This window comes from Eublepharis macularius, chromosome 13, assembly GCF_028583425.1.
Source record: "Eublepharis macularius isolate TG4126 chromosome 13, MPM_Emac_v1.0, whole genome shotgun sequence".
NCBI classification, from domain to species: domain Eukaryota; kingdom Metazoa; phylum Chordata; class Lepidosauria; order Squamata; family Eublepharidae; genus Eublepharis; species Eublepharis macularius.
Window position 1 is genome coordinate 33,740,410 of NC_072802.1, and position 18,573 is coordinate 33,758,982.

Below are 18,573 nucleotides of genomic sequence, written 5' to 3' on the forward strand. Positions count from 1 at the left end.
AGCCCGTCCTCCCTGTGAGCAGGCTCAGGGCAGGTTACAACAAAAATAAGAAATACAGGCATAACAATAAAATCACAATCTTACAATACATAACTTCAGCAATTCACTTGCACATCATGTATAAAAAGTGTGATGGTGTGGATTGATATCCTGCGGCTGCTCATATGCGAGGGGGGCAGGTGACCATATGGGCCCCCCCCCCACAAGTGGGAGGCCGGCAGGGAGACTCATTTGATGGATTTAATGTTGGCCTCAACCAAATGCCTGGCGGAACATCTCTGTCTTATAGGTTTATCTTGTTCTTATACCTGGCTTCCATTGGTTTCCCACCCAGATTACACTGTTACAGTATGTAGCATAAACCATTCACTGGGCCCATAAATGTCTTGGCTATACATCCAGGGCTTTTTTTCAGCAGGAACGCAGTGGAACAGAGTTCTAGCACCTCTTGAAAATACTTGGCAATAGTGCGTGAAAATAATATTATTTCAAAGAATCCTGTGTACTTTTTTCAAATTTCCCTCTTGAGAGTTCCACCACCTCTTTTCCCAGAAAAAAACCCTGTATACATCCTTGTCTTTTCTGTCACTATCAGGCAAGGACACAGGCTCTTTCCTTCCTCCAGGGCATATGCCCATCTTTCCTTGACCAATTTCCTTATCATTTTCTTGACAGCAGCTGTGCTCAGCTGGCTTAAAAGCCCAAGGGCAGAAGTTCAAAGGATTGTCAGTGATGCAAGCAACTCTGAGCAAAACCATGAAGGTCATAAATCCGTCTAAATCGTTGCTGCCAAACAAGGGACTTGTTAGGCCTAGTTTAAATCCAGAATGCTTGTTTACAATACAGTTGCCAAGCAAGGAGAAAAAAAATGGGAGAGCTTGGTTAGGAAAAAACAAGACTGGTTCCTGTAGTGTGTTGTGGACATTCTGAATTACAGCATAGATAATCTACAGATTCATCTTTTTGTCACCCTAGAGCATTGTAGACAGAATCCCAAGAGCTAGCCGTACATACACACAGTTTACTTTCCTGAGTGCCTGCAATTTATGGAAGTTTTATCATTTCCTTACTGGATGTGTTTCGAGGATGTCTCTGAAAAAACAGTTTTACAACAAGGGCTGGTTCACTTCTGCCTCCTTTTAAATCACTATTCATCCAAAGAGGTGCAGGTTCTTTTAATCAGTGTAAACACTACTGGTTGCAAAGACTGCAGGCCAGCAGAGGCGATGGCCCATGAGCTTGAGGGAGACTGCACAGCAGATCCTGCTTACTGCTAGGAATTCTTGGAGTTAAAGGTCAAAAGGGCAATAGCTTGCCTGCTCCCCAGACATCATGGTGGAAGAATGAATTTGCAAGCATGGTAGGCAAGCTGAAGCCACCTGAGCAGAACTGTTCTTGTTGAGAAGGCTGTGTCCCCCCCCCCCCCGCCCCCCGGTGTTTTTTTTTTTGTTAAGTCCATGGGATTTAATTCCTTTCCCTCTTGCCACCCAACAGCTTCAGTTCCAACATACTCTTCAACTGAGGTCTCCACCTCTGGTGATTGCCAGCAAGAAAACAGAAGATGCAGGTGCCATTTCCGAAGATGACGGCTTACCCAGAAGCCCTCCTGAAATCTCCACTCTCCATAATGTTCTGACGTGTTCCACAAGTAAGGTAGGCACGTTACGGCTTTCTGGTGAGAGGGGGTGATGAGGCTGCCTGTTCTGTTTGGTTTCTCAGCTTGTGAGTCAGTCACAGACATTAGGCCTCAGTTTACTTCTCTTTCTTTCCTGTCGCTTTTTTAAAATGTTTGTTTGGACAAAATCTTACAGCTCTCCAAACCATTTAGGTTTGGAAATGACAGATCTGAGATTCATAAAATGGGCCACTTCCACACAGGGATTTTGCTCCACGAGTCACCTTAATGCCCCTGCTTTGGGGGTGTGAGCTTCCACACAACATTGTGCTTATTCCAAGCACAACTCACAGGGCTCCAATACTTTCTCCCTTTGAGCCAAAGCAACCTATCCCAACCAAAAAAAACCCTCTTTGTTCCCATTCTGGGTTAGGTGCAGGTGATAGCATCCATGTGAATGTTCTTCCTGAATCCAGTCTGGGGAAAGGCTAAGCTCTGCTTTCTCCATGTTCCTCTTTAAGCCCCTGAACGGGCTCTTTTTTATTTTCACAGTTGAGCTGTGGTGCTTTGAGCACTGCAGTTCAGCTGTGAAGAGAGAAGGGGGGAGTGCCTGGAAGAGGGGGCATGCAATTGTTGTCACGGTCAGTGCTAATGTGCTGACCTGACAGATCACAAGAGGGAGGGAGGAGCAGGGAGAATAGTCCCCATGCACCTTCACCCTACTTGCTGCTGCTTCCACAGCAGGGGTGACATTTCCCACTTCTGTGTTGGAAGTGGCCTTTTTCCCATTCAGAATGGACTGGAGTAGAAAAATAATAGCTGTTTAACTAGACCAAGATTCAGGTCCAGTAGCACTTTAAAGACCAACTCGATTTTCCAGAGCCGAGGCTTATAACTTCCTGTGCCCTTTCTTCTTTCTTACTGCAAGCCTGACTTGGAGATGCCTGCCTTATGAAACTGTAAAGAAACACCTGGCTACATTTCTAGTGTATCCAATAAGAACTGAAAGCAATAATCAGGGCCCTTTATACTCTGCATTAAAAACGGAAGAAATTTGTACCAAAGTAACCCAAATTTCGCAAGAGCAAAACCAGACTTTTAAATATCCCACAGATACTTAAAGATGCCATCGACAGCCAATGCCACATTCTGGGCTTCCCTGGAATGGCAGCATCCACAGGCCCATTGTGAAAACTCTTGCGGATTTCTGTTGCATTGCATGTTTATATCTGCAGGACAATTTCAGATCTACATCTGCACTGTAGTCACTGTTTCCATTGTTTGGGAACTTCCACTGCAACAATAATTCCTGTAATCCTCAACCAAGTGGGTCAGTCATTTTGACATGCCACACTAGTGTTGTGGGAGAAGCCTCAATGACAGATCTACAAGTTTAACTCTTACATTTACTGCTCAGGCTTGGTGTACAGCCCACCCCCCCTCCATCATAATGGAGATCATTTTGCTGGTACAAATGAATGTTGTGAATGCGTGTGTAGTAGAGAGAGATGTTGTGTGGACCCTTCCTGTTTTCCTCTTGTCTTTTTCTTATGACTCTCCTTGTATCTGCCACCTTGAAAGGCTGTCTGCTGTGCTTCCCTTGACTTACCCTCTTCCCTTATTTCATCCCGCAGTCCTCCAACCCCGTCCAGCGACATAGCTCTTTGAGTTTAGGTGGGACAGACAGTGAAGATGACCAGGTAAATGGCTGCTTCTCCTGCTGCTGAAATAAACATACAGAGCTTGCTGTACTGAAGCTGTAATCCTGTATTATCCAGGAGTAAAATGGGACTTAATGCTAAGTGAACGTGCTTTATACTGGAGCTAGCAGTGGCTCCCCAGGATCTGATGTAGAATTGGGGAAACTCCTCCGTGTGCAAAGCTTATGCTCTGTCACCAGGTTATGGGCCTTTGAAGGGTTTACTAAGGCCATAAGTTTTGGCATTATTTTCCTGTATAGAAAAAGACACTGCCATTAAACATCTTGGTGGGTGAAACACTTGCAAAAAAGAGAAATGTGTCTGAAGTCATCCTGAGCAAGGAGAAGAAATGTAACCATTACATGAAATCAAAAAGTCTCCAGAAATTAAAGTTTTTGGTAGCTCTGATCTATGCGTAGGGATACTTTGGCTAATAAAGTCACTGTATCCTCTTGTGAGCTGAATTTGAATGTAACAAAAGTAAAAACACTCCGCCTTTCAGCTGTCTGGTTATGTGGCTCATTTTACATTGTTGTTCTTAATGTGTATACTTGTGATGTTGTTGTCCTGATTTTCTAACTGTGTTGCATGTGCAGTTTTAATGTGTACACTGCCCTAGGACTGTGCAGGGGTAGCCTTTCAGCCTCTGCTTGGTTTTGGCTCTTTGAAACCGGCTCTTTTGCTCTGCTGTTAAAATACTAATCACAGAATGGGGGAGTTGGTTTTGCTCAAAACTGATTGCAGGTTGAAGAGTTAATCCCTCCCCTTTCCCTGAACGTCCTATGGTAAATTAAAGTTTGGCAAGCCTGCCAAGTGCATTTTATGGACTGAGATGTATTGTCTTCATCTCCTCTGAGCCTTCAGCTTCCTAAGTAGGGACAGGAATTTGACCCAACTCTTCCTGTTCCAACTCCACTACATCAAGTTCAAGTTCAAGATTTATTGCATTGGGCCAAAGGCCATTGCAAACGATAAAACAGTAGCAGAAATATAAGCGACGATACAGATAACTCCACTACATCACACTGGCTATCTTTACTCAATGCTCCTCTCCTGCATTTTCTCCTTCGCTATGACTTTCCCCCTTGTTTTGCTCCTGAGACACAATAAGGCAGAGTAAAATAAAAATTAGCGCTTTGGAGAATAACTTGTTCCCTTTTTAATGAAAAATGTACATTCTTACCTTTTAAACATATAACATTTTATTTATATACTGCACTTGAGGGCAACTTAACGCCACTGAGCGGTTTACAAAATGTGTTGTTATTATCCTCACGATAATCACCCTGTGAGGTGGGTGGGGCTGAGAGAGCTTTGAGAAGCTGTGACTGACCCAGGGTCATCCAGATGGCTTCAAGTGGAGGAGTGGGGAGTCAAACCCGGTTCTCCAGATTAGAGTCCTGCCGCTCTTAACCACTACACCAAACTGGCTCTCTTTCCATCCAGGCTGGACCCCCTGCAAGGTGGCTTATGACTTTTTTTTTTAAAGTCCGTTGACATAAAAAGGGGGAGGGGGGAGAGAGCTGAAAGTTGTTAAAAGTAGCCATCAGATATCATCTGGGTAATAAAAATGTTTTCAGTTGTCACTTGAGAAATGTATCTAGGGAGATTGGCACTCCAAAATATGGGTACTACCAGGGAAAAGTCCCAGTTTCTAGCAAACTGGTAGCCAGTGAAGATCTTTTAAGAATAAACAAAACAAAATTGTGGTAACATCATGGACCGCATCACTTCAGGCAGCTGGTGAATGATCACATTTGAGAATGCTTCCCAGTGTGGAAAAAGTTCCTGCAAGCAGAAAATCAGCACAAAAGCAAAGAGTGAGAGCAGATCCTTTCTGCTTGCTGTGCTATTTTTTTTCCTATGGAGTTTCTTTTAAATAAGAAGGAACATTCAGAGCTGAAATCCCCTGCCAGGAAAGAGGCACAGCCATTCTGCCACCTCGTTTTCCTACGTGTTTGAACCAAGCCTTCTTAGATAGTAAATCAAAATATGGTTAGCAGTGTCAAGATCAGGTTTTCTCTGGAAGGGGCATAGCTTGCACACGAACCAGAGTTAAACCTGTTAAGAGAAAATCCAGAGGGTCTTTTGCTCATAATGTTACATGTTTGTGTTTGAACATTTTGATGTCAAAACTGTCTATAACAGTTTGATTGTGCACAACGATTCCCCAATGTCAGGGGAGCTCATGGTAAATTGACTTGCCTGCCTGCATTTTCCAGGTGCCCTCGGAAGCATCCTCCAGGCCTGTTAGCCCACTCTCTTCCAGTGTCCTCATGAGCCCCATCTCACCAACGTGCCACTTGCTATCTGTTGATTTCAACACTCCAGCTACTCCGGTGGGCTGCCTGGACACCTCAGCAGCCAGGCACAAGATTGCACTTAATCCACGGAAGCAGAAAGCCTTTAACAACAGAACTCAGACTTTGGCTGTAAGTATCTCCTGAAGGATGGTGGTTCTCTCTTATGACCTTCCCCGTTCATTACAACCTGTGCATAAGACTCGGCTCTAACCGCATTCTCCTTCAGAAGTAAGATCTGATCTATACATGTAATGCAATGAGCTGGTCCAGTGCTGAGAAGGAAGACTGAACTTTAGATTGCAGCAGGGTGGTGGGGACATGGTTGACACAACAGAACATTCTGAAACCTCCCCGCAAGTAGAAAACTAGCCACTTTTCTGTGCTAGTTTTCTACTTGCAGGGAGAGTTTTAAAAATGATTTCCCCCCTCCCCCAAGCAGTCTGAAGTGATAGAATCTCTTCTTTGAACTCGAGGGTTTCCTACCTTGTGCTGCCTGTGTAGATCCAGCCTTAGGCTAGAGTCCAAAAATGCCTTCCAACTTCCTTGCGGTGCTGTCATTCAGGATTTCCACAAGGCAAATCCTTTGTTGAATGTTAAAATGTGCAGAAAAGCTTTTGGCCTTTGGAGCAATGGGTAACTGTTGGTTTTGTACTGATTAGTTTTATGTCACTGTTTCTGTTCTGCATTTCCAATTTTAAGACAAGTAAGTCAAAGGGTGGGACAAAAGTGAGAGAGATTTTAAATAATAATCAAGTGTGCACACAGATACATTTCCTCTTTCCCCTCAATCCATCAGCAACATTTTCTTTAGATGCTGTGAAGGTTTCTTCACAAAATGATGCTGCTATGGGAAACAAGGAAGACTCTTTGAGAGTCTATTTTAATTCTTAATTAATAGATCATTGGCTTGTCTTTTGAGGCTTTTATGGATTTCCGGTGAAATGAAATGGGAATAAAATGAAAACGTGAAAAGGGGCTTTTCTTTGAGTAAGAGCTAAATGATCAGGGTCAGAACCCAAAGATTCCTTTTACAAGCAGGTGGGCCCCTTTCATGAGCAGGAGGACCTCTTTGGGTTTTACTTTACATTTTGGATCCAAGCTATTGTAATCCTGAATATATCCTTCACTATTGTGAAAGATTTGTGATTTTTGGTCGTATTTGGTTGATCAATTACAGCTCCTTTCATTGGTTGGACACTGTTATTTCTGTGGTCATAGATCTAGAGGAGTTAGCCATGTTAATCTGTAGTTGCAAAATAGTAAAAAGTCCAGTAGCACCTTTAAGTCTAACCAACTTTATTGAGGCATAAGCTTTCGAGAACCACAGCTGTCTTCATCAGATACATCTATTGGACTTCTTGTTATTTCTATGTTTAAATTTTTCAAAAAGCAGCCTGTCCTTGGCAAATTCTAAAGATGGTCTTTCTATATCATGCCAGGTGGAAAAGCTGGAGAAGGAGCAGTGTCTTCTCAAAACTGCTGCAGGCAAAGCAAGCCATCCAAAATTACTTGAAGATGCGAACCATCCAGAAAAGGCTTGGGAAGGTAATGGCAGCAGGGTTTGGGCGGGGCGGAGGGGAGGGCAGAGGGCGGTGAGAAAAAAAGAAATAAAGGGAAAAGATGTAGGAGGAAGACAAGTGTATCTGTGTTGAAAACCATACGCCATTATCTTGTTATTTCCCTCCTTTTTCTGCATAGGCTCATCAATCCAGAATACAAATCACTTAAATGAGAGTCAAATTAACAGCGCAGTGCCCAAGCCAAAGACCTCCAATCCTTTGCGTTACTCTTGGAATTTTCTCCCTGGTCCAGGTGGGATTTGTATCTCTACATCAGAGGGCTGCGTTATAGAGACGGATTTCCAAGATGACAACATAGCAGTGCCCTGTCCGAATGTAGAGACTTCACTTACAGAGACTGAACTAAAAATGGAGGAGGAAGGAGTAAAAATGTCTCGGTGTCAAGCTCAGTGTCAAACTGATGGCCTCAAGCAAAATCGGAAAGAAGAGTTTGAGATTTCTGAACCTTTACAGACAGAAACAGAAACTGTAGTGCTTTGTGATGTATTACTTCCTGCCTTGCACAGTAACGGCAGGGAGAAGGACTTTGATTCGCCAGCACAACGTATCCATGCGCAGTGCCCAAAACATGTAGATCAAAAAGCAAAAGGCTTTGGGAATGGCAGCAATGCAACAGCACAAGTAAGGCCTGACGGTGGATGCAGTTGTGTTGCCCTTGGATTGGATTCTCAGTTGTACATTCCACAGTTTTCTCCATCTGCTTCAGAGACTCCCTCAGAAGTGGGGAAGTCCATAGTCCCATCGCTTGAAAAGAGCCCATCCATCAAAGATGATGCAGCAGATCTGGAATCTCAGTCTTTGGCAGACTGCCTGAAGCCAACAGTGTCCCCGCAGGAAGAATTGGCCATGTTGGACATCAGTTTAGACAGCACAAAGGATGAAAAGCTGTGTTTCCCAGCAGAACTTTGCTGCTCTGCTCTGAACAACGCTCTGGGCAGTCAAGAGACAGAGCTCCTCAAAAAAGCATGTGACTCTACTGTGAAAGACGAAATAAGCTGTAGATATTCTGAGGTTGCTTCTGAAAGCACTCCTCCTAATGAGGATGCCAGAGAAGATCCATCAGATGGTATGAAAGTAAAAGAAGAAAGCAAATCATCAGACGAGGTTGTCAAGATCCAGCTAAAGTCCAGTTCTACTAAACCCGTCAGGTTCACCATTGCACCTGCCTGGCAAAGGTCTCTCTCTGGGGGTTCAAATTCCTTAGATGGTTCGTGCCCTAGAAGCTCCCCATCCTCACCAGTAAAATCAGAGTTCTTTGAAGGAATACCAGATACAGCCACACCAGGATGTACCCCAAACAGCCTGGAAAGGTTCAGTGGAAATAATAGAAATGCTGCTGCCATGGAGGGGACGAAGGAGGAGCCACAGAGCCGTGAGCGCCCATTTGGAATTAAGCTGAGAAGAACATCCTCATTGCTAAAATATCAAACTGAACAGCAACATCGTGAGCTCCCAAAGCCAGGTCCACCAGCTGCTTCAAATATCTCCTCTGCCAAGGATGAGCCAAAGTTGCCTGAGCTCAGGAAGGCGCCACAAGATCTTAGCAGCAGTGCTAAATCATTGGTGATGAAATCCAGCTTCCAGGAAGAGAAAAATGCCAGCAAGCCTAAATCAGAAGAAGAGACAGCCAAGCAGCAGACGAGCAGACTTCCAGGTATCACACAAAGAGGCTGGTTCAGATGAGTAGCTTTTGTTCTCTTGTGTGTGCACAGAAACCTGGAAGGGGGGAAACTCCAGGCATGTTATAACTGTGCTAGCAATGAATTAGTATTTCTTGCAACAAATATGTAACATGTACATGGGGAAGTAACACATTTGTGTTGCATGCGTGTTGCATGTACATGTATCCAAGAATCCTGCATAGCCTTTTAAGTTGTAGCTATGTTATCACATATAGATTATTATGATGGTTTTGTGGCTTCTCCCCAAACAATCTTGAGAACTGGAGTTTGGAGGTAGGTATAGAGAATCCTAGATTTCTTCTCCCCTCCTCCCACTTACAGAACTACAGTTCCCTGAATAGAGGGAATGAATGTTAAACCAACTTAAGTATGTGCTGTTGATATGGACAGTGATGTAAACTGATCATTCCACAAAACTCTTTTTCTTGGTTGGGCCCCAGGAATACCCCCTCTACCCTGTTGCTTTAATTTGGGGGTGCAGCTCTCTTGTTTGGTGTAGTGGTTAAGAGTGGCAGGAGTCTAATCTGGAGAACCTGGTTTGATTCCCAGCTGTGTGACCTTGGGTCAGTCACTGATCTCTCAGAGCTCTCTCAGTCTCGCCCACCTCGCAGGGTGATTGTCCTGAGGATAATAACACAATTTGAAAATCGCACTGAGTGGGCGTTAAGTTGTCCTGAAGGGCGGTATATAAATCAAATGTTGTTATGAATGTTGGAGAGGATCAGGTAAGAGGTGGGGTGGGAAATTAAGATGCAGTAGGTGCTAGCAACTCAAGACATTTAAGAACTTGAGGTGGGAAATCAAAATATATCATCACATTGTGGTAAAAATCTCACATTGTGCTAAAATCATTGACAATTTCCTGTTCCTTAATGGTACATCTGAAGTCTACCACCTGAGGGGGACTACTGTGTATCATCTAGTGGGGTGAGAGCCAGTTTGGTATAGTGGTTAAGAGCGTGGGACTCTAATCTGGAGAACCGGGTTTGATTCCCCACTCCTCCACTTGTAGCCAGCAGGGTGACCTTGTGTCAGTCACCGCTTCTAGGAGATCTCTCCGCCCCACCCAACTCACAGGGTGATTGTTGTTGTGGGGATAACGATAACATACTTTGTAAAATGCTCTGAGTGGGTGTTAAGTCATCCCAAAGGGCTGTATATAAATCTAATGTTATTATTATTAATAACATGGCTGACTCCAGAAGTGGGGGAAGAAAAGACAGCGGGGGAAGAAAGGTATAGAGCATACCAGTTTTAATTGCAAGTTCCTGAATAGTTTCCCCCCTGTAGGGCTAATAGCAGCTTTGGCTGCCATGTTACAACTGACATGGAGAAAATAGTCCAAGGAGAAAAGAGTTAAGTCCTCCTCTTCCCACTACCACTCGGTGCAGTAACTTTTAAGTAAAAAATTAAAGCCTCCAGGCAGATCACTTCCTGAATCCCTTCCATGATGTGCAGTTTGCACCCTAAGGTGCAGACAAATAGATTTAAGCCCTGATAAATTTTTTGCCACCTCTTTCTCCTAGAGAAAATTCCACCGACCTATTTGGAAACTCGGTCCTCTGAACCAGCTTGGATATCAATGGCAAAACTCAAGCAGAGGGGCTTCCAGGATCTCCCTTTTTCCAAAGAACCAAAAAATGAAGAGAACGCCTTGGCCCAAGCTGAGCCAGGGGAGGAGAAGAATGTGGGTAATTCGAAGCTCGAAAAGGTAAGGGACGTGTGACAACCAGCAGGTCGCTGCAGTGAGGGATCTTGACCCATGTAGATTTGGATTTTGGGTTTTCTTAAAATGTTGTTTTAGAGTGTTTTCCATGTACAGTTTGCCAAGTTCAGACAGACAGGCTGTGTCCCAAGGGTGCTTACAGTGCAAAATTTAACAGTGAGAAAGCAGCAAAGGAGATGAAGATCAGGATTAATAGGATGAAATTGCATTTGGAAAGGGACGAGGGAGTAATTGATTGGCTGTCCCAATCTCTGCCCACTTTAAGTGTGAGATAGTAATCCTATTGTTCTTACTACAGCCAGATCTATTTGCATAAATAAGAGATGGCATGATACTAATCTCCTGTAGTTTCCCCCCTTGCCAGTGTTTTACCAACATTGCAATCTCTGGAACATATGTAGATGTAGCCCCAATTGATAATATATCAAAGTGGATTTTAGGGTGGAGAGTATTTCTCCACACAGTTTCATTTGCTGTAAGATATACACCCACATGTTCTGGATTGCATGTAATCTTTACCTCAGCAAGAGGGATGAAAAACCCTACGTTCTGGCCAACAGCCGTTCATGCAAAAGCATAATCTCTTATCTCTTATCATGATACAAAAGATTTCAAACAGATCAGTTTATGAAAGATGAGAAAAATCTCTTGTGTCTTACATGTGACTGTTGGAGGAAAAGCAATGATGGGGGGGACAGGATTTTCACTTGAAAAGAAACGGGAAAGAACACGGCAGAGTTTTAAATGATAATGCATGATATGGAGAGACAACTTTTTCTATCTCTCCCATATACTAGAACTCTCTGGAACCCAGTGAAGTTGACAATAAGATAGGAAAAAGAAAGTACTTGTTGAGGCAATGCATAATTAACTTGCTGGACTGACTGTCACCTGATACTATAATGGCCAATAGCCTGGGTGGCTTGAAGACGGAGGTCCTGCATGTGGGTCTAGGGTCCATGGGTGCGGGACTCCGGCTCCCTGCTCTCGACGGAGTGCCACTTACGCTGGTGTTGAGAGTGAGGAGCCTGGGGGTGGTCCTGGATGCTTCCCTGTCTATGGAGGCACCCGTTGCAGTGGTTGTTAGATCCTCTTTCTTCTATCTAAGACAGGCTCGACAACTTGTCCCCTATCTATTGACCCATGACCTTACAACAGTGATCCAGGCAACGGTCACCTCCAGATTAGACTACTGCAACTCATTCTACGCAGGGCTTCCCTTGGGCTTGATCCGGAAACTGCAGCTGGTTCAGAATGCAGCTGCACGGGTGGTTGCCAGAACACCAGTCATGGCTCATATAACACCCATCCTCCGTCAGCTGCACTGGTTACCGGTTGAGTACCGGGTCCGGTTCAAGGTTTTGGTGTTGACCTATAAAGCCCTATGCAGACTGGGCCCAGCATACCTTCGGGACTGCCTCTCCCCATATGTTCCCGGAGGTCGCTTCGATCAGCCACTAAGCACTTGCTGATGGTCCCTGGCCCCAGGGAGGTCCGCCTGGCCTCTACCAGAGCCAGGGCCTTCTCAGTTCTGGCTCCAACCTGGTGGAACTCTCTGTCTGAGGAAACTAGGGCCCGGCAGGATTTGTTATCTTTCTGCCGGGCCTGCAAGACGGAGATGTTCCACCAGGCATTTGGTGGGGGCTAGGCTGTCCTCTCACCGGCCATACCACTGAAGACCTTCCACCACCCATGCAGGACAATGCTGTATTTTAATATTTCATACCCGCCAATTTTCATTGTTTGATATGATGTTTTAATGTTTTTATAATGTTTTTATTGTTTTAAGCTGTTGTTAAACCACCCTGAGCCCGTCTGACGGGGAGGGTGGTCTAGAAATGCGATTAAATAAATAAATAACATTGGGACACATTGTAACAGTCACGTTGGGACTGCACAGGTGCAGACTAGCCACAGAGAGATTTTTCTGACTTCTAGAAGGCTCCCATGGTGCCCCTCCCCCAGCATGGTTTCCCGCTGAAACGGTCATGTGCCATGAGGGAGAGGTGCCTGCTGGCCTCAGTTCTCCTTCCGCCTCCATCAGGAGACCACATCTAGTGTTTTGACTCCTAAGTTCATTAAGGAAAGATCCCTCAATGGCTATTATCCGTAGTGGTTGAATTTCAGTTGGGAGAAAGCTTTGGGCTCCACAGTCTGCTTGAAGGCCTTGCCAGGGCATCTGGTTGGCCACTGTGAGAAACAGGATGTTGGATTAGATAGGCAGTTGGCCTGCTGCTGCAGGATTCTTCTTCATTCCTTATGCATTGTATAAATTATAGTCTTTTCTTTTTGCTTTTTAGCAACCAGATGCTCCTAGTGAGAACTTGCTAAAAAACAGCAGCACTCCTACTGCATGTGCCCGTGAGAATAAAGTACAACAGGAGATGCCCGCATCCTCTCCAACTGGTACTGGAAAGCGAGAAGGAAGGGGGGGGGGGTGTTACTATTTTTTTTTTTTTTTGCAAGCACAGCTAACGTGCTGGGCTGTTTACCTTTTCATATCATATCCTGTTTGGTCAGAAATCAGGGACCCGCATTGATATCTTAGAACAAACTTCACAGGGCTCGCAGGCTTCAAATTATAACTCAGGAAGCTGGAATCTGAATGATGATGATGATTACTATTATTAATTACATTTGTAGCCTTCCTTCCTCATTGAGTTTCAAGGCAGATTGTCCCTTCAGGACAACTTAACCCCCGCTCAGAGCGGTTGTTGTTGTTGTTATCCTCATAACAATCTCCTTGTGAGATGTGGGCGGGGGGTGGGTGGGCTCAGAGAACCTTGAGAGAGCTGTGACTAACCCAAGAGTGCCCAGCTGGCTTCAAGTGGAGGAGTGGGGAATCAAACCTGGCTCTCCAGATTAGAGTCCTGCTGCTCTTAACCATTACACCAAAATTCAATCAAACATCAAAGAATCCTAATAAACAAAACAATGCGGCGGGGCTAGAATTGAAGCACTGGAAAACAATGCAAGCGAACAAAAAACCTGTATGAGGCAACAATATTATCTGGTTTGAGATACCATACTTAAGAGAGGTTTCAGGGTAGGAAACATTAATCTGCAGTAAAAGGGGGGGCGGGGAGTGAAATATACAATAAACATTGCAATGTGCTATAATACTTATAAAAGCAATTGCCAGAGCTGATTTATTATACTATAGCTCTGATTTCTTTGTAAGAATTCCTTCCTGAATATTTCTGTTTTACACATTCTGTGAAATGACAAAAGTATGGGGGGCCTTCCTGATAGCCTCAGGCAAGCTGTTCCACTGTGCCCCCCCCCAGATAATGCGCATGAATGGGCAGCTGCCCATTTTACCTTTTTGCATGGTAGCACTTTCAGGACATTCTGCGTATAGAGTGCAGCTGTTCTAGGGAAACAGCACAAGAGGAGGCCCTGAATCTGATACCAGAGAGCTGCTGTAGCACAGTGGTTAAGTGGTTGGGATGTGAATGAGCTCTCTGCTGGTTCAAATCCTGCTATTGCCATGAGCTCAACAGGTGGCCTTAGGTAAGCTCTTTCAGCCCCAGCTCCCCAGCTGCATTGTGGGGATAATAATAACACTGGCTTTCTTCACTGCTCTGAGTGGGGCATTAATCTGTCTAGAAAAGCGGTATATAAGCACAGTTATTATTATTATTATTTCCTTTGTGGGGGCTCCTGTGGCATTGTAGCACATGACTGCAGCTCTGATTACTAGATAAGCTGGTTAATTGTGCACCTCTGTATAGTGCAGTGCACCAGTCAGGTAAATGCCAAACAAATCAATGAGTGACAGATCAAAGGACAATGTGATACTCAGTAACAGCTTTCTGTAGATATTTCTGTACATCGTAATGTAGAGAATTTTCTAAAATTCAGCAATCCATTTAATGGTTCCTATTTTATTCCTGAATAGTTATTTATGTCCCACCTTTCTCGCTGAGACTCTGGAGAGATTATACAATGTAAAATAACGCAATCAAATAACATGAGACATCCAGTAAACAATGCAATAGGACTAGGATTACACAAATTAGAAACAATGCAACAACATAGTATCAGATATATGTCAACAGAAGTGTGAAAAATGGAATTACAAAAGGAGAAAACGACATGGTAAGAGCAAGTTAATAGAAGCAGATGGGATTACAGTCCTGTTCTGTTTGGTTGCTGCAAAGCTGTTCTTAAAGCAAGAGCCGTCTTAATGCTTCATCAGGAGGAATGGGATGAGAATTCTGTGACATTTCTGTACCTCCTGCCTTTCTGCTCACTACAGTGTTTTTGTCTTTTGACAGCACCAATCAGAATGGTCCCTCAGGAAACTGCTTGTGTGGAAAAGGAAAAGAGGGCATTGCCGAGCCTGCCAATATCCACGTGCAGCCCTGCAGAACCACCCTGGCTGTCTCTGGCCAAGAAAAAGGCTAAAGCATGGAGCGAAATGCCTCAGATGGTTCAGTAGCAAAGCTCTTCCAGAGGTGTGGTCCACACTACCAATAGCTGTATTAATAGCATTTAATAATGTGTCCACTGTGAGCATTTTTAGTGGTTTGAAAGGAAAGGATGGGAGAGTCAGGGAAGGCGCCTTTGAACTTGAAGACGAAGTTTCAACAAAGTGTTTAAGCTGCGGCAGCCATTAGTATTAATACACTGAGTGCTTTTCACTGTAAGACATTAAATGCTCCAGGAAACTTTGCTCACGCTTTCTATGAATATTTGGGGTGGTCAAAGACTGTGACAAGAACCTTCCGCTTTTCCCTGCAAAAAGAAGCTTAATCTGCATCTAAAACAGTATTTCTGCACGGTGGAAGGCACAGCCTGGGAGATCTGCAGGGGGGTTCTGCATCTCCCTCCCTTTGTGTTGCCATTGGGTCTCTGGCGGCTGAAGGCGAGACTGGTTGGTTGGGGGTGGCTCTTCTTTTAAATTGGAGCAACAGTGAAGATGATGCCATGGCAGGTAGCTGCCATTCATACGTCAGGTGCTTATGACCAAACACACCTCTTCTTTCTCTCCTGTTGTACAGGAGACGGCAGTGCCGTGGGCAGCCTTGTGCCAGTTCATCCAGAAGCTTCCAGGCTTTAAGTCAGTCCAAGGAGCTAATTGTATAAAAAGGGGAGGAGTTGCTACAGCAACAACTTGTAGTAATTTCACTCGTGCCCCTTTTTGCTACTTTTGCTAACTTAGAACCCAAAAATGGCCGGGCAGTCAAATGCACAATAGGATTCTTTCTCTTTTTATAGCCCTGTCCAGCCGTGCAGGTGTGATTGTACCTGTGCAGATGGTTGGATGGCGGCACCCCTTTAAACAATGTGCATGCGTGAGCTGTGCATGATTTTCTCCCACGAAACATCATGAGTTCCTCTGTGTATTGCTTGTCTTAGTCATTCATCATTTAAAAAGAACATCAGGCTCAGAGTCGTGATGGTTGGCCAGTACTATCTAAAGATCTTCACATGCAGCTGGTTGTGTGGGCTGTGCAGTATAAATGTCAGAGCAGTTATAAATCCCATAGATGTTATATGATGTGCTAGCTGAGCGCCCCAGTCCTGGACAAGTGCTGCAGCTCCACCAATGTTTTTTGCATCTTGTACCCTCACCATTGACCAAAGTGATGAAGGGTGAGGATTCTGTTTCCTACATGGAAAACTTCTGTTTTATTGTCAAGGCCTGGCCAGCCAGACTACGCTCTCAGATTTGGAAGATACCCAAAGAGAGGTATAAAATCCACTGTTGCCTGTAACCCAGTGGACTTCACTGGGAACGGGGAACTGTACAGACATGTTCTAGCACTAAAGGCCCTGGAGTTCATCCACTGTGAAAAGAACACCCCACCCCCCGGTGCTGAAGGGATGCTGGAAGCCTTTCTTTGATTTGTCTCTCTTTGGGTATCCTTTGAACCTGAGAGCAGTCTTGGTGGCCTAGCCTCTGGAAAGTTAGAAAACTTCACCATGCAACTTTTCTTACTTGAATCTCCCTCCCCCTCATTGCTCCAGCACTCCGCGGTTCCTAATGGCCTTTTGATCCCTAATCTAAGGAAGCAGCAGTGCCATTCTAACTTGGAAATCACCCCAGCTGGTGCTGTGCAAGTCTTCCATCGGCATAACTTAATCTGGATTGCTGTCCTAACTCTTAATCCCCTTTGGCTCTGCAAAGGACACCAAAAGCAGTGCATTCCTTTATATATATATATATATTTGTCTCTAAATACCTTTTAAACGTATAGTATGTATATACGTTTTTGTAATCCTCACATTTCAGTAACCCCCTTTTTGTATTTCGCTCCCGTATTTTGTTTACTATTAAATGCTATTGTCATAAAGGAATTCTGGTGTGTTTGAGGCGATGGAGAGTGTGCATCCCTTTTTTAAAATCAAATACCTTTAATGGTGGCATTTGTTACATCAACAAATATATCACCTAGGGGTTTTTCCCACCAAAACACATCAAATGGCTTCTTCCTTCATACAGAATTCATAGTTAGAAGTGTGCAATTGGATACTGCTGATCCCAAAAGTTCAACTTTCCTGGCATCAGATCAAGAAGGCCATATCCAAGGCAGTCAAAAACTTCCCGAAATGACTCCCAGATCCCTTAATGTCATGAATGAATTGTCAGAATTTTTAACAAAGCCAGTCTGCCATTTTGCTAATGTTTCTCCCTGTTCTGGTGGAAATAATAGTGCTTTTTTGTAAACAAAAAGTTGCCAGTACTCATATATCAGGTTGTGCCGATTTCTTCCAATTTCCCCCTCAGCACTTTGGAGAGCCCTGAAAAAAGGCGCCAGTACTCAGTATCAGTACCATAACAACCCCCCTCCTCCCCAGAAATAGCATTTTCCCCAGCCAATCTTAGCCCTGGGACCAGTCAGGTGAGTGACCTTGGCCAATCAGTCTTCCTTGAAAGGGAGGGAAATTTTAAACTGCAGCCATCCACTGCATTGATCGTTTAAAACATATGAGCTACACTTACTGCTCTTTGTGTGTTGGGAGAGACACCTTGCCTCAATGCCAGACGGACAGATCTTGTTGGATGGCACTTCTCTATGGACTGGTCTGGTTTATTTATTATTAATACTAGTTAGCTTTTCCTGCAACCTTTTCCCTTGGGGGAGGGATTTTGGGAGATGTATTGTTTTGGGTTCTGAGTAGGGTTGCTGCGTCCCCTTACCCTCTTGATGGGAGTGGGGGACCTGGCACTTACCTGGAAGGTCCTCGTGTGCATGCGCTCCTGGTGCTGATGCACTGACGTCACTTCTGGAAATGATGCTATTGCACTGGGAATACCCTTTAAGAACTGGCCCATTTGGGACCCAAAGAAGCGCCAAGCAAAGCATGAGAGCATTCCCATGGCCTGTGTGATGACATCACTTCTGGAAGTGATGTTATCACGCCCTGCTGGGAGTGCACCAGCTGTGGGTTTGCCAAGGAGGTGCTTTGCTTCCTGGGCCTGTTCTCCGTGCCTTTCTCCCCTCACTGGACAGGTGAGTGGAAACGGGTGGCCGAGGCTGGAAGCGAGGGATACCCAACTACCACCGGGGGACTGGCAGTCATAGTTCTGAACTGTTTAATATTTGGTTTGTTTTGATTATCTGTCTTTTTTTGTGCTTCTGAGGAGTTTGTTTCTTGTTTTTCATTGTAGGGTGGAGGGTTTTTTGGGGGGGGGGAGGGTGTTACTGCCTACAGTGAGTCTTCATGGTACAACGTTTCCAAGAGTTCTTAAAACCAATACAACTTCCCTTTCTTAAATTTCAGTATGGAATTAAAACAATATTTTTTTCCCATGCGCACCCCATTCATGCTGTGGGCTCTTGTTTTTTGTCTGCCAGCAGAGGGCGATAGAACCTTAGCCAAGGATCTGAACTAGAAGTTTCATTCCCCAGGATTCTTTCCCCACAGCCAGCATAATTCCTTAAACAACCTGACTTGAGCCTTGTTCATCCACTGGTATCCGTACAAACTGCAATCCCAAGTACCAACCAGAAAGC

General features: G+C 44.5%; 1 protein-coding gene across 6 annotated transcripts in view; it reads left to right on the forward strand.

Moving 5' to 3' along the window:
• The window catches only part of KIAA1210 (KIAA1210 ortholog), a 47,961-nt gene extending 31,074 nt beyond the window's left edge, over positions 1 to 16,887 (forward strand). For all 6 annotated transcript variants that reach the window (XM_054995757.1, XM_054995759.1, XM_054995758.1 and 3 more), the window contains exons 5-12: positions 1,495 to 1,653; positions 3,250 to 3,315; positions 5,538 to 5,747; positions 7,058 to 7,163; positions 7,317 to 8,852; positions 10,407 to 10,591; positions 12,907 to 13,012; positions 14,887 to 16,887. In XM_054995757.1, coding sequence (XP_054851732.1) covers positions 1,495 to 1,653; positions 3,250 to 3,315; positions 5,538 to 5,747; positions 7,058 to 7,163; positions 7,317 to 8,852; positions 10,407 to 10,591; positions 12,907 to 13,012; positions 14,887 to 15,050 — 2,532 coding nt within the window. In that variant the 3' untranslated portion in view covers positions 15,051 to 16,887. The remainder of the gene's footprint in view (positions 1 to 1,494; positions 1,654 to 3,249; positions 3,316 to 5,537; positions 5,748 to 7,057; positions 7,164 to 7,316; positions 8,853 to 10,406; positions 10,592 to 12,906; positions 13,013 to 14,886) is intronic.
• Positions 16,888 to 18,573: the final 1,686 nt, after the last annotated feature.